The 16,188-nt window shown below is 38.6% G+C and overlaps 1 protein-coding gene across 4 annotated transcripts in view; it reads left to right on the forward strand.

Moving 5' to 3' along the window:
• Nucleotides 1–15,126, forward strand: part of flna (filamin A, alpha (actin binding protein 280)) — a 55,046-nt gene extending 39,920 nt beyond the window's left edge. For 2 of the 4 annotated variants that reach the window (XM_009296770.5, XM_009296771.5), the window contains 18 exons: nucleotides 1,504–1,751; nucleotides 2,673–2,759; nucleotides 4,262–4,361; nucleotides 4,459–4,599; nucleotides 4,711–4,839; nucleotides 4,967–5,140; nucleotides 5,373–5,534; nucleotides 6,326–6,529; nucleotides 6,620–6,772; nucleotides 6,853–6,975; nucleotides 7,056–7,322; nucleotides 7,661–7,798; nucleotides 7,900–8,015; nucleotides 10,527–10,659; nucleotides 10,809–10,985; nucleotides 11,079–11,297; nucleotides 11,640–11,843; nucleotides 14,057–15,126. In XM_009296770.5, the coding sequence (XP_009295045.3) occupies nucleotides 1,504–1,751; nucleotides 2,673–2,759; nucleotides 4,262–4,361; nucleotides 4,459–4,599; nucleotides 4,711–4,839; nucleotides 4,967–5,140; nucleotides 5,373–5,534; nucleotides 6,326–6,529; nucleotides 6,620–6,772; nucleotides 6,853–6,975; nucleotides 7,056–7,322; nucleotides 7,661–7,798; nucleotides 7,900–8,015; nucleotides 10,527–10,659; nucleotides 10,809–10,985; nucleotides 11,079–11,297; nucleotides 11,640–11,843; nucleotides 14,057–14,241 (2,960 nt within the window). In that variant the 3' untranslated portion in view covers nucleotides 14,242–15,126. The remainder of the gene's footprint in view (nucleotides 1–1,503; nucleotides 1,752–2,672; nucleotides 2,760–4,261; nucleotides 4,362–4,458; nucleotides 4,600–4,710; nucleotides 4,840–4,966; nucleotides 5,141–5,372; nucleotides 5,535–6,325; nucleotides 6,530–6,619; nucleotides 6,773–6,852; nucleotides 6,976–7,055; nucleotides 7,323–7,660; nucleotides 7,799–7,899; nucleotides 8,016–10,526; nucleotides 10,660–10,808; nucleotides 10,986–11,078; nucleotides 11,298–11,639; nucleotides 11,844–14,056) is intronic. The other 2 variants (XM_017353690.4, XM_068216891.2) reach the window with 1 other exon arrangement.
• Nucleotides 15,127–16,188: the final 1,062 nt, after the last annotated feature.

Raw genomic sequence — 16,188 nt, forward strand, 5'->3', positions numbered from 1 at the left:
TTTCCTATTTAGTGCCTGGAAATTTGAGGTAAAAGACAAACATGTTAGTAGATCCATCATTTCTTTGTAGCAGAAGTGAAGATGGTGTCTAGACCAGTCATTCTCAAACTTAAACTTTAAGGGTGTGCTCACACTAGGTACATTTGCCTTAAACCATGCCGAAGCGCACTTGTCCCCTCTCCCTTCTTTCTTGACGGCCTGGACTCACACTGCATTTTGCCTTCCGAACCAGAGCACGCTTAAGTCATCGATGATGCGCCTATTCAGTTTAACAGGAAGAGAAGCACTCTTGCTCAGCCTAGTGGACATTGCTTTAGTTATATCGTTTTGTAATATTTTTAGTCATTTGGGATGCAGTGAGATGCAGTCAAATATTTAGCTGAACATATCCACAAATTTTGACGCTCATAAATTATCAAAGTCATCGTGCTGCATGTATTAGGAGGTTTGCTGAAGGTGCAGCGAGGGGTTTGTATCTTTAATAAACTACGACAGTTTGTGTTTATTGAACAGTAAGAATGATTAATAAATCCATATGAAACGATCCCTTAAAAGAGACGTTATCTTTAGTTTTTGACTCGGGAACGCTTTGCATTCACACTACTAGCGTACTGCGCCTAAGCTCAACTGAACTGCGCTTGGGCATACTTTTTTCAACTGGGCTAGAACCAGCCAACTGAATCGCACATGGGCCTGATTCGAAGGACTCGCACTTGTCAAACGAACCAGGAATACGTGCCTGGGCACGGTTCAGATAGCATAGTGTGAGTACGCCCTAAACTACCCAACCCATAAGATGTTTTCAGTTTTTATTGATTTATTATTTTTATTTATTTTTCATTTTATAGTAACTAATTGAGCCACAATATTTTGAAGTATTTAATATCTTCTCACAGTTTGTGATTTTTATCAGTTCCATCCTTTTTACTCCATTTTAAGGTTTAATCTTGAATTGAGAATTTTTAAATCTCATCGTTCTGACTTTGAATTGGCTTTGTAATCATTTCTCAATCTGAATAGTGAGACATAATGAAAATACATTGTAAAAAAATGTATTTTCTTGCACAGTTCTGACTTGGAACATTGTTTTCGTTCAATTTAGATTTTAGATCTCGGTATTGACTAAATTAACTCTTGAAATATGTGAAAACAAAAATATATATTCTGTGGCAGAAACAAGCTTCTGTAGTTTGTGTACCTTAAATTTAAAAAAATATATTTTATTTGTATATTTTTTTGTAACCCCATGTTGAGAACCACTGGTCTAGAGATCCAGTTCCAGATGTTGAATATATATGCGTTTATTTATTTAGTTTTTTTATTTCTATAAATGATTGATTTCTCTTGTCTAAACCCCTCTGTTGCCTTGAAGCTCCAGACATTTTGCATCTAGTGCATGGTGGAATGTAACTACGGAAAGATGGGTACTAAACTCCCTATTAACAGACCGTCTCCCTGCTTTTTACTTGTGATCATTGTTAAGACTTTCTCCATGTTCTGTAGGAGCTGGAGTTGGTCCGACTATTCAGATTGGAGAGCAGACTGTCATCACTGTGGATGCGAAGGCAGCTGGGAAGGGCAAGGTGACCTGTACCGTGTGCACACCTGATGGAGGCGAGGTGGATGTGGACGTCGTGGAAAATGAGGATGGAACGTTTGACATCTTTTACACTGCACCGCAGCCTGGGAAATACGTGATCTGTGTGCGCTTCGGTGGAGAGCACATCCCTAACAGCCCCTTCCAAGTCACGGTACATACATGCCATGCACATCATTTATTCATACACATCTCCTTCATTTCAAACAGTGGACAAACTCTCACAAGCAGCCTCTCCAAAGGAGTAGACAATAAATATACACTGTGAATGTTCAGTTCCAAACCGTCATTATGGTGAGAATTAATGCGTAGTTTATTCTTGAAATTATGGTGTGGCAAGCATGAATGCTCAGTTTAAGGGATTAGTTGATCCAAAAATACAATTGTCATCCTGAAACCACCTTTCAGCCAAGGATGCACAGAAGTTTAATGTCATAGGTGATTTTTTATTATTATTATTTTAATCACAGTTAGAGGAGTTTGAAGTTTTCAGAAGTTAAAATGGAAACCTCAAAAGCTCCTAAAGTGCCTTTTTTAAAATGTGTGGTCGAAGAGTACAAGTTTTTATACATAATATTTTGAGAGAATAACATTCTATAGGACATTTTGTAAACTTAAATTTTTTGTGGGTATATTTTTGCCTTTATTTTTAACAGCAACTGCATTCATTTTCTAAATAGGGAAACTAATGATTTGCGTTTAGTCTTACAAAAACTACCTAGTGTGTTCCATTAGGACCATGCTGTTTATTTATTTTAACTCACCATGGACCATACCATTTTTTAAACTCAAACCTGAATAAATTTAAATGTTGACGGTTGCTGCTATTCCTTAGTTAGTATGTTAGCAGAGCTCAGCATGCTTTATTATTTGAAATCATAGCTGTGTTAATGTAGTTAAGTCAACGTTATAATTGTGGTTTTGGGAAAAACTACGTTTAAAAAAAAATGACTCTAATTTTGAGATGAACTGTGGTTTTAACATGGTAAGAATCTTGATCTCTTGAGCTGTCCTCCTGGTTAAGCTGCTGTGTCACTGGAGGGATTTCATCTTTGATTCTGTTGCCCTGTCTCAGGCTTTGGAAGGTGACTCTCCTGACCAACTAATGCAGCAGAGCCAGAACCTGCAGTACGCCTACGCGCCCAACATGGGCCAGACATGGGTACTGACACGACCCTCTTTCCTCCCCCGTCTCCATTTCCTGCTCTGCTACCCAATCTGAGTCCCCAATCAGTCCTATAACGTCCTCCCCTTTTCACCCTCTTGGTTTTTCCCTCTTCCTCCAGGTGTAGGGTTCATTTCATCTTCCCATGACTTCATGTGGACTTCATGCGTTTTCATTGATTCATAGAATGACAGCCATTTTGGACAGCAGTAAATGTGGGAAATCTGCATTTGGACAAAATGGCTGGTTGTTGCAGAGCTTGTCTTGTCTTGTGTTGGCATTTTAGATGTTGTTGTTTATTTGTATGTTGTACATCATCGTTGGTCACATTGTGTCACTTGTCTGCTTGGCTTTTCCTCCACCCCCTTCCCCAGATTGGTCAATCACTGACCAATCCTGCAATCTCTCATTAGAACTTCATTCTCTCTCACAGTTGGTGGCTGCATCATCCTCGTCATCCTCATCTCCATTTTATTTTTTTCCGTTTTGGTTTTAGGGTACTGTTGTCATGTCTGCTATGTGCTTTCATCTTTATTCATGTACAAAACATTTGTTGTTGTTGTTGTTGTTGTTGTTGTCATTGTTGTTTCATGATATCAAAATCATAAGCACTAACATAAAAGGTTGGGATCAGTATTAAATGAAAAATACCTTTTTAATTCACTTAGAAAAGTAAGAGTAAGATCTTCTGTAATGTTATAAGTCATTTCTAATACAAAGTTTGTCTAGATGAACATTAACTTGAGAGTTTGTAATGCATGTTTTACCACACTACTAGCATAATTTTTAGCATGATTACCATAGGCTAGTCCTAACATGATTTAGCATGCTGCTAGCATGTTTTATTATGATATACTACACTCCTAGCATAATTTTTAGCATGATTGACATAGGCTACTGCTAGTATGATTTTTTTTTTATTATGATTTACTACACTGCTAGTGCAATTTAGCAAATTGCTTGCATGTTTCTGACATTGCTTGCTACACTGCTGGCATATTTCTGGCATAATTTATCATATTGCTATCATGGTTTAGCCTACCACAAGCATGTTTCTGATTTGCTGGCATATTTTTGGCATCATATATTGCCCTGCTAGCTCGTTAGCATTGCTAGCATGTTTCTAGTATGATTTTAAACGCCGCTAATGTTTAGCACTTTGCAAATAAATTCGGCTAGTGTGAGCATGAGATTGCTTTCAAACTGTCTAACTGAATTCCACAAACAAATAGCAATGTTTGTGGCCATTTAAATCGTTTTATATTTTCACAATGAAGTTTCTGGATTCTTGTCTGCTGACATTTTATTTCCAATTGGTGTTGCTGATTCTATACTTGCTAGTCATTTTTTAAAGTGGTTTAAACTAATATTAAATGAACTAACAAGATTTCTTAGCTTTAAACCTCAGAAACATGCATTTTGCTTCTGGCGGCCATCTGTTCATCCGTTCAATTTCATTTTGCATGGCTTCTATCTGATTCCCTTGTGTTTCTTTACAGGCTACAGATGGGCAATTGGGTATGAATGGACTGGATGTAGCTGGACTGAGACCCTTTGACTTGGTCATTCCTTTCACCATTCAGAAAGGAGAAATTACAGGTAAACTTGTGTAAAAGTGTATTTATTTATTTTCAGAAATTCACTGATTTCTAGGTGATGATTATGTTAAACAATAGAAATATTCGTTGCCCCTCAGGTGATGTACGAATGCCCTCTGGAAAAGTGGCCAAGCCTGATATTACAGACAACAAGGATGGCACAGTCACAGTGAAATATGCCCCAACTGAGGCGGGCCTGCATGAGATGGACATTAAATATGATGGAATACACATTCCAGGTAAAAGACATGTATTCTCAATGTACAAACTGCTGAAAAAGTTCATCATAAAGGGAAATGTTTGGTTGAGCATAGGGTTGCTCTTAATTATAAATTCTTCTGTAATTTTAGGAAGTCCATTGCAATTCTACGTGGATTATGTCAACAGCGGTCATGTGACTGCATATGGTCCTGGTCTAATTCATGGCATGGTCAATAAGCCTGCAGTCTTCACAGTCAACACAAAGGATGCTGGAGAGGGTATAGATCCTCACCTCTGTATTTGGCTTTAATAATCAATTAAGCTTTTAATTATCTATTATTGGACCCTCTTTGTGCTGTGGTTTTAGAGATCAAACATAAACATCTGCTGTTGTATGTTTATTAGGTGGTCTGTCTCTGGCCATCGAGGGGCCATCAAAGGCAGATATCAGCTGCACTGATAATCAGGACGGTACCTGCACTGTTTCATACCTCCCTGTTCTTCCCGGAGACTACAATATCATTGTTAAATACAATGACAAGAACATCCCCGGCAGCCCTTTCATGTCCAAAATCACAGGTGCATTAAACAAGATATTTATAAGAAAATAGCAATTTGACTGCTTTTATTGCAGTGTTGTCAATACTGATGTTAGATTTTAGTTTTTCAGGCAAATGGCAGTTTTTTTCCTAATTCTGATTGCTTTATACTTCTAACTGCAACTATTTAGCAGTTAATAAAAAATGAAAAAAACTCTTCAGTTTTGATATGCCAGTCAGTAAATCTGTAGTCATGAACTTTTTGTCCACAGGTGACGACTCGATGCGCATGTCTCACCTGAAGGTGGGCTCAGCTGCTGACATCCCTCTGGACATTGGTGAGCTTGACCTCAGTCAGCTGACAGCCACACTCACCACCCCATCCGGCCGAGAGGAGCCTTGCCTGCTCAAGATGCTCAGAAATGGGCATGTGGGTAAGTGTTTACAACACTGTGACTTCACATGTGCTTCCTCCAAATTCGCATACTATCTATTCTAAATAGTATTTGAAAATAGAATTAGTATGTCCCAAATGTTGAAAAGAGCATTAGGTTCCCGGATGGTTTATTATTTCCAGTGGAAATTTGAAGTGTTGAACTGTCCACGCTCCAACCACTAATATTGCCCACATTGCATTGCGCATTGGACGTGAATTTTATTGGAACTACAAATGCGGGTGAAAAGTGCAAATAAACTACAAACATGATAGTTGCACGGCCAACCGTGAAGCAGAGAGGCTTCGGTAAAGATGCTTGTATGACTGCTAATTAATATCTAGCCAACCGGAACAAGTTTCAATCATGATTTCAGTGTTAAAGTTCATCTGCAACAACACAAACTTGTATAAAGACATGTTGGGACATTAACGTCTGAATACATATTTTGCCAAAGACCTGAGTAGATTTCTCTGCATGAAAGACTCTCGAATGGCAGATTATCCTGCTCCTGCTTTTCCAATAAAGTAGAAATTAAATGTAAAAGAAATGTGGATGATGTGTGGATTGTTGACAGGGCTCGGCGATATAACGATTTGTTGACAAAGAAGTAGTATGTCCAAGAGCTTGCATACTCTTGTTTAGCACTCAAAAGTATATACTTTTCCTTCACAAAAAAAGTACATACTTTTAGGGTGTAGTACAAGTATGTGATTTGGAACGCAGCATTCGTCACGTCAAGCTTGAAGTCTCCAATTGTTCTAACCTGAGACCTCCTTTTTTCTCTTAAGGAATTTCCTTTGTGCCCAAGGAAATTGGCGAGCATCTTGTTAACATTAAGAAAAATGGACGCCATATTCCTAGTAGCCCCATTTCTGTCATGATCAACCAATCAGAGATCGGTGATGCCAGCCGTGTACGAGTAACTGGTCAAGGCCTGAGTGAAGCTCGCACCTTTGAGCCCGCAGAATTCATCATTGACACTAGAGATGCAGGTGAATGGAATTTTCTTTATGTATTTGCGTGGTGAATTAATTTATGCTGTTTGTTTGTATTAAACATTTATAATTTGTTTTGTTTGATAGGATATGGTGGACTCAGTTTGTCTATTGAGGGACCTAGTAAAGTGGATATCAACACTGAAGATCAGGAAGATGGCACCTGCAAAGTGACATATTGCCCCACAGAGCCTGGAAACTACATAATTAACATCAAATTTGCAGACCAGCATGTGCCAGGTATTTGCTGCTGGTTGCCAGTTTTAGATTAAATCTGGTGTATAACTTCCATACTTTATTCAATATCTTCACTCCTACAGGAAGTGCTTTCACTGTGAAAGTGACAGGCGAGGGTCGGATGAAGGAGAGCATCACCCGCAAAAGAAGAGCTGCTTCTGTGGCCAATGTTGGCAGCCAGTGCGACCTCAGTCTAAAGATCCCTGGTAAGACTTGCTCTTAATGATCATGCTAATGTTTATTTTGTACTGTAATGCATCTATGTCTGTTGCCCTGTGCACTGCAGAGATCAGCATTGCAGACATGACCGCTCAGGTGACCAGCCCATCTGGCAAAGTCCACAAGGCAGAGATAATGGAGGGAGAAAACAACACCTACTGCATCCGATTCGTGCCCACAGAGATGGGTGTGCACACAGTAAGCGTGAAGTATCAAGGTCAGCATGTGCCTGGATCCCCCTTCCAGTTCACGGTGGGACCTCTTGGAGAAGGAGGAGCTCATAAAGTCAGAGCTGGAGGCCCAGGATTAGAGAGGGCAGAAGCTGGTGTACCAGGTATGAGATGTTTGGTTTGTCTACATATTTGGTTAATACCCTCCAAAGGGTGCTTGGGGAAAACAATCATCCCCAATTTTCCCCAGTAATGATTTCTTTAATGGTTCTTGGTGACTCGTTTGGGGCTTTAATGTATCTGGTCATGTTCTGCAACAAACTAAATCTGAAAAATCCTCAAATGTGTTGTCATTTTGATTTATTTTACTGCTCTTGAACAAGTCAGAGTCTTCCAATCCTGAATTGTAAATATCAAACATTTTGACTTGCTTGATTTGGCTACCTCCAACTGGGGGATACCTGAAGTACATTTTAACGCCTCATATTTTATCCATCTTCAGCGGAGTTCAGCATTTGGACTCGTGAAGCAGGAGCTGGTGGTCTGTCCATCGCAGTGGAAGGACCCAGCAAAGCAGAGATTGCTTTTGAAGACCGTAAAGATGGATCCAGTGGTGTCTCTTACATCGTCCAGGAGCCTGGTAAGGTTTTCCTTTTTTTAATTGTTTTTATTTATTTATTTTTTTACTTCAGGGCTCATCCTGAAGATGACTATAAGCTGACAATTCTCTATCTGTTTTAGGCGATTATGAAGTATCCATCAAGTTCAATGACGAGCACATCCCTGACAGTCCGTTTGTGGTGCCTGTGGCCTCGCCATCTGACGATGCCCGCCGTCTCACTGTTGCCAGTCTTCAGGTGAGGCATCGAGAAAGACAGACATTTGTCCACCCAGAGAACCCCAAGTCAGCCCTTGGCACAGCAGCTAAGACAATAAAAAGGCTACCATAACACCGTTTGTTTTGGTTTATATAACATATCATTTCAAAATGACAGGTAATTGTTGGTAGGGATGGGTGAAAGGGACATAAAAGTATATCACAACATTGTCTGGTATTTATTGATTTTATTATAATAATGACCATAATCATATGCATCTACCAAGAGTTTTTTTTAAGAATATTTATTTATTATTATTATTATTAATAATAATTAATAAAAGAATCTTTATATCAAAGTGTTGAGAGCGTGCGCGCACACACAAACACATACACTGTACTAGGTTTCATTCATACTGGACGCTATAGGGTGCCCTTGCACAAAATCCAAAATTCTATTACTGAAGTTGTCAAACTTTCCCCAGAGTAAAACAAACAAACAAACAAACAAACAAACAAACAAACAAAAAAAAACTACCCTGCCCATTTTTATAAGAATAAAGATTATTTCTAATGCAGTGCTCTTTCTGTGATCATGTCTGGGTCCAAAAAGAAGTTAATTTAAATTCCTTTCATATCATGTCAAACATTTGTAGAAAATTGTCTGTAAATCTCTTTGTAATCTGGCTTTTTTTTTTAAGTCATGCTATATCAGGAATTTTTATTTGTAGCTTTTATTTTAATTTCTATTTAGTGATTTTTTTTTTTTGTTAGATTATAATTTTTTAGTTTTTTAGTTTTTTTTTTTTTTTTTTGTTTTTTACACTTTCAAATATATATATATTTTTTATGCTGTATAATGTAGGGTTGGGTCGATAGATAAAGCCATCATCCATTGATGATGGCCGAAAGACATCGTGATGCTGAGTCGGCATCACAATCCTCCGCCCCTGTTGCAGCATCAACCCGCTCGTGAAAAATACACATTTAGGCCCTGTTTATGTTAATACATCTTAGTTTTAAAATGGCATTTTAGAATGATAACAACCCACGTTTACACTGGCGTTTCATCGTCATCTCCATAGTATACTGCTGAAAATGCACATCATGTGACCACACACACACACACACACACACACACACATACTCTGGTATGGGCTGTAGCATATGCATACATCTAAGCTCCATGCAGTCAGCAGGTGCTTTGAGCACAAAACCTGAGAGCAGTGGACGTCAGACAGGTTATCAAGGATGTACCGCTGGAACACGTCTCACTATAGTTGTTAAACAGGATATTTTATTAATCTAGTCTCTATCTAACAACTTTTTAGTCATTTGAATCTATCAGGTAACGGGTCACAGCGTTAGTACACTGCTTCAATCCTACGATTTCACGGTTGTACTTTGTAATTTTAGCAAAAAACCTCAGATACTGTTGGTTGTACACCTTTTTACCAACCAAGTTTGTTGACGATCACTCTGCCTATTCATGCCAGAGTCCCGTGGAAAAAAGTGATTGACAGGTGGTAATTTGTGTAACTTTGTTTTATCCATAACCAAATCATAAATAAAGACCATGTGGGTCATGTAGTTGAAACGGTAGGCTACAAAGAATTAATATGTCATGAATTTAGTTATTCATAAATTCACCAATGCCATCATTCATTGTGGTGCTTCACATAAACATCGTACGATGACAAAATTGTTGACATCGCCCAACCATAATGTAATGCCTAATGTTATGGTTAAGCTGTTTTTCAGATCTGTTTTATTCCTTTTGGGCTCGTCAACTGACAATCAGTCCAGGATAATAGAAAAGATTGTTTTATTATTTGCTTATTTTCTTATTAATATATAAGCACAACCATGGCTTGTTTTCACATTCTTTTTTTTCTCAAAGTCAGGAAATTTGATTATTTGGCTTAATTTGGAAAACCGTGTACACATGCTAGTGTAGTACAATTAATTGATTGTAGGTCTATTTTATATAATGTAAAGACTAATTCTCATTGGTATTTTGCAAATGATAAAATATCGCCCATCCCTAATTGCCATGCAAGACTAGTTGCGCTCGCATACATGCACATATTTAGTAGATGGGTAAATCTTTACAATTTATATGGTTTAATCTCAAAGTTGCATACACCAATAATCACAGCAAAATTCCACCATTTTGCACTGCTGCTGTGTTCATGGGTTGTGCTGGGGTTTCTGGGCTACTGAAGGACTGTTTGTGTTTCTCGTGCCTTGTCCTAAAGGCTCCCAACAGCCCCTACCACCAGCATGAATTATAGGCTAAAGGGTTAAAGAGGGCGAAAGAGGCTTGTCTTTTCTTTTCTTTGACTTTAGACTGTTTCCTTTTGCTTGGGGTGGAGGGCTTTCATTTCTTGGTCTCTCAAAGCCTCTCTCTTTAACTCTGTTAGCCTGAAGGTAAGAGTTGGAGTCATATTGGGTGAAGACCTGTTGCGTATTTAAAAATGTTCGATTGAATGCCAAATTTTATACCAGCTTTGATTTCCGAGTTGAGTGTGGCAGTGTCGTGTTAATGCAGGAGTCCGGGTTAAAGGTGAACCAGCCGGCCTCTTTTGCTGTGAGCCTAAATGGGGCGAAAGGAGTCATCGATGCCAAAGTTCACAGTCCATCAGGAGCACTTGAAGAGTGCTGCGTCACCGAGATCGATGAAGGTAACCATTGGTTGAAGGGTTGACGCTTGGTTTTGCATATTAAAATGATCTGAGACTAAGGCGTTTGCATCTTTTGGGAATGAGCACCCTCTACCATCTTATGTTGTTGGTCAAATTTAATCTGACTGATCTTTCTTATCTTTTCTCAGATAAATATGCTGTGAGATTCATTCCCAGGGAGAATGGATTGTACCTGATAGATGTGAAATTTAATGGTTCTCACATCCCTGGAAGCCCCTTCAAGATCCGTGTTGGTGAGACGGGTCAGGCTGGAGATCCAGGAATGGTGTCTGCTTATGGAGCTGGTCTGGAAGGAGGCACTACTGGTACAAAGAGCTTCATATATTATGTTCAGTGTGATTTTTGTATGCATTTGAAAGTAAACTAACAGTAGACTAACTCTACCATCTCTTCTACAGGATCGCCTTGTGAGTTCATTGTAAACACCAGTTCAGCTGGCCCTGGAGCTTTGGCGGTGACTATCGACGGGCCGTCCAAGGTGAAGATGGACTGTCAGGAATGCCCAGAGGGCTACAAAGTCACCTACACACCTATGGCCCCTGGAAACTACCTAATTTCTATTAAATACGGTGGACCGTACCATATTGTTGGTAGTCCATTCAAAGCTAAAATTACTGGTAAGAAAACAACAATACTTTATTTAATGAAATACAGTATAAACTAAGTACTTTTTCATGCTTTTGTTTTAAAAATGAACTTCTATATGGACTGATTTTGTTCAAAATTATGCATTTCAGTTTGTTCATGTTCTTACATTTACTTTTAATTGACCTTTTAAGTTTGAATTGACTTGTTTACAATTGTTTTTGTACTTATTGTATTCATAGTATCCATATGTTTTGCATATGCACAATTTATTTTTAGTGTGAATTTTTCCATCACCTCCAATACTTCATGTTGCCTATCTGGTAGTGGTCACAAGCTGTTGTGGTGTGTAATTCCAAGCGCATGTGTTGCAGGCTCCCGATTGGTCAACAGCCACAGCATGCATGAGACTTCATCAGTACTGGTTGACCCTGTGACCCGCAGCATGACGACCAGCCAGCAGGCAGCGCCAGGCTGGGCCAGCTCTGATGCCAGCCGCGTAGTGGCCAAAGGTTTGGGGCTCAACAAGGGCTTCATAGGACAGAAGAACACTTTCAGTGTGGACTGTAGTAAAGCAGGTATGACCTGTGTTTTAAAATGCATTAGCCCTTTCACACACAAAATCACACCAGTGTGATTGGACTACACTGGTCCATGAAGTGTATGAAAACCAGAGTGATTGCAACATTCAAACAAGAAATCAGTTGATGACATGTGAAATACACATTTTGATTACATGCTGAGGCATAGAAATAGGTGTTTGGTGCTTGTCATGAATCACAATTTGCCAGTTTTCATGCAATTAACTTTTATTTTAGGTTTTAGACTTAACAAAACACATTTACTATCAAAGCAGCGTTTATGAATTGTAAAATATATGCTGATGGAGATGGTGATTCATAATTATTTCAAACATAATTGGGAGATGTGCTTTATTTATCTAAGGAACACTTTTGCTACTGGAAAGTTTCCCCCAGCCATTTTCTTGTATTTTAGGGGGGAAAAAAGCCTAATTAACATGTTGTAAATCCAAATGATGAAATACACATTCTTACACTTGTATGAGAATTGGAATATCATATTTCACAACATAATTAAGACGTTTATCAATATTTGCAGAAAAGGAGGGGAAAAAGAAACTATATATATCCTCACGATGCATAACAAACACTGGGTTGCCATGGAAACTAAATGTATTTGTTTTAAATAAAGATTACATTAAAAAAATCTCACACAGTGGTTAGACAGGAGTATTTAAAACATTCATGTAAAAGAGTTAAACAACCAGAAAACAGAAATGTGCGCACATCTGAGATTCTGGTGCCCGATGAAAAAACAAACAGTGGAAAGTCAAAAGAAAATAGTCACACTCCCACTTTTTTTTATTGTAACATTTTAACCTATATGGTCTTCATGAGGTTAACCTGATGAAGACCATGTAAGTCGATACCAAAGACTGGATATAGATGTAGCATCTGTGTAGTCAACCATTAGTTTATAAAGAACGCAAAAGAAGCTACACGTAGGTGTTTTTGTTCGTCGCCATTTTTTTCGTGCATCATCGCACTGACCGGGGGATACCAAACAAGGGCAAAGAGGCAGAGCGGGGTGGAGCTACAGATGCCTGCTAGTATTTTGCTTAGACTGGCTTTTCTTTAGGAGAAACGCTTAATACTTGCGACTCGTTTGTGTTCTGACCACTTGTGCTTAGTCTTTTAAAAACACAGTTGTAATGCACTGAGCCACTAAGCATTGTTCTTATGACAATTTTCTACATGAGGAAAATGTGAATTACTTCCAAACACATCATATATAGTCTGTGTTAGTAAATGTAAGGCTATTGATGAAATCCAGGCATAACACTTTACGACAGTGTGTCAGATGACTGTCAATCAATCTGTCAGATTCAGAAGTGCATTGCAGGTCTAAAAGAAAAATAAATGATGAATTATCTTAAATAAAACAAATTCATGTGTAGATATGGTGTACAAGTATATAATTTTTACTCGCCTAGGGAAATGGAGGCCACGTGAATGGTTTGTGAGCAGAATAAATTGCACACAGCATGCCATATTATCTGATAATTGTAAGAAATAATTCTAAAAATGTAACTGACTGTGTAAAGCCAGATAAAACAAAACAAAAATGCAATGTATATGCAGAGTTCAACAGCTAATCAGCCAGAATCAGCTGAGGTGAAGTTACTGCGACCAGCGAGACCTAGCTGCTACTCAAGTGGCCACGCCCTAAATTATGCAGACTTAATATAACTTAATAAAAACGGAACTGATGAGTTGTAAAGAAATTCGTCCCCTCACAGTTGTCATGAAGGGTAATAATAGCTATATGCACCAAAAGCATTTTTTTGTATCACGCTGTAAACATGTTTTTATCAGCTGTAAAATTGGCCAATTTAGCAATGCTGTCAGTGAACATCTGGAGTTTATGGAGCCAGCCCCTAAAGGCAAGTCGATGAACTGCAGTTTTAGTTACTTCCGTATTGGCTTCACAAGGGAGAGCGAGAGGTTGCTGCTTGGTTTTTACACTTATTTGAGAATAGGAATGTCATATTTCACAACATAAAGATGTTTGTTAATATTTGCAGAAAAGGGTTAAAAAGGAAACAAAACAATGTCATTATCTTAATGCGTAACATGGTAAACACTGGGTTTACCATGTGAAATCGATTCGTTTTAACAGTCACATTAAAAGTTTCATGTTAAAGTGTTAAACATTCAGTCAGTTCCTATTAGCTTTCAGTATCTGACTATTTCTTCATCTGACCCCTCAGGGAGGAACATGCTCCTGGTCGGAGTGGATGGACCCAAAGTGCCCTGTGAGGAGATCCTGGTGAAACACCTGGGCAACCGCCTCTACAACGTTTCCTACCAGCTGAAGGAGAAAGGAGAGTACATTCTGGTGGTCAAATGGGGTGATGAGCACATCCCGGGCAGCCCGTATCACATCACTGTCTAGTGGCCCTCCACAAAAACATCCATCACCATTCAATACATGAACACTGAAAACTGTCTCTTCCCTCTGCGATCCTCTCCAGTATCTTCCTGCACCACTAATCCGCTTTCAGGCAAGAGAGGGATTTAAAAAGAAGCACCTTGTGTCACTGTTTGCCAGTCATTTTTGGATCCTGTTACATTCAGTAATCCTTTAAAACAGAGGGTCCTGGTGGCGTTTGCTCTGTGATTTCTGTCCCAAACACAGAGTAGCTGCTACTGTTTTTTTTTTTTTTTTTTTTTTTTTTTTTGCCTGGTTTAGGAGACTGCTGTACAGAGTAACCATTGCTAGTGAGTAGCAGGAGAACTTTAGATGTGATTCAGCCGCTTGTTTAACACAGATTTGTTTTGGTTTTAACTTGCCATTGGGTGAAGTGACGCTTAACCATAGACTGTCACGTAGACTGAATTAACACTGGTGCCAAAGCTCTGTGGGTCTGCTCCTCCGTCTGTGTTTTGAGTATCTTTCAGTCTGCAGAGCTGCCGTGTTGCATCCGTAAAAAGACCGTTAGATGGCGATTTCAGCAACACCAAAGGGAAATTACATAGTGGAATAAAAGTGTTGATGACAGTGTCGTTTGGCTGAAGGTGTAATGAAAGGGAGAATATTGACGCTTATCGCTTGAGTTACGCTGGTTTAACGCACTTGGAAGCCCTAATGTTTGTGTGGAGAAACGTCACTTTGCTCTCACTTTGTCAGCTCTTTAGCTCGTTGTGCTCCATTGTCAATGCATAATCAGTGTTTCTGAATTAAAACAAAACAATTAGTTGTGTCAAAATAAATAAATAATGGTTTGTCTTAACAGTATTTTGATACACAATAAAGTTGTCTTAACTATTTTTCTGTCAATCAAGATGTGTAAATGTCTTTCTTGGGTGTGTGGTTTTAGTTTCCTTTTTTTTTTTTTTTGTTTCTCATCTATCACGTGAAGAAAATAGAGATCTTGAACCAATATAAAACCAGGTGGAGACTTTGAGATTTCTTTTTCCATATGATCTATTTCTCGTTTACTGCCATCTGCTGATACTCTCACACTTCAACAGCCACCCTATAGATTAAAATCAATGGAGGAGAGAGCCTTCTCTGCTGCACCCAGGTTAATGAATGCTCTCCCTTATTCTGTAAGAAGTGCCTCCACACTAGCTAGTTTTAAGACGATTTAAGACTGTGTTTTTAGATTCTTGATCATAGTTTATATTTTAGAATTTTCTATGTATACTTGTATTTTATTGCATGTTTGATTTCTCCGTTTTGGCGCTTTAGAAATGGGCATTGTGAATAATTATTATTCATCCATTCATTTTCTTTTCAGCTTAGTCCCTTTATTAATGTGGGGTCGCCACAGCGAAATGAACTGCCAACTCATCCAGCACATGTTTTACTCAGTGGATGCCCTTCCAGCTGCAACCCATCACTAGGAAATATCCATACATTCTCATTCACACACATACACTATGGACAATTTAGCCTACCCAATTCACCTGAACTGCATGTCTTTGGACTTGTGGGGGAAACTGGAGCACCCGAGGAAACCCATGCGAACAAGGGAAGAACATGCAAACTCCACACAAAAATGCCAATTTGGTCATTGATTTTACTTTTTTTTTATTTTTTATTTTTTATTTTTTTGAGTAAACAAGAAGGTTGTCAATGATCTGCACCATTATTCTTACATATGGAGTTTGGAGGAATTAAACTTGCATTATTAAGAGTAAAAGGTTCCCCTGTGCTGTTATTGATGGGAGAATAGTTGAATTTTAGGAATGTTTTTTTTTTTATTCAATACATTTGTGTGTATTTGAAAGCACATTTTTGGAGATGTTGCAAAGAGCAGGTAAAGTGTTTTATGATGCTTTAGGTCAGGTAGCTAATTTCTGTTTCTTTATTTTTGTGAAATGGCCTGAAAATTAG

The sequence above is a fragment of the Danio rerio genome, chromosome 23 (genome assembly GCF_049306965.1).
Source record: "Danio rerio strain Tuebingen ecotype United States chromosome 23, GRCz12tu, whole genome shotgun sequence".
Taxonomy (NCBI): domain Eukaryota; kingdom Metazoa; phylum Chordata; class Actinopteri; order Cypriniformes; family Danionidae; genus Danio; species Danio rerio.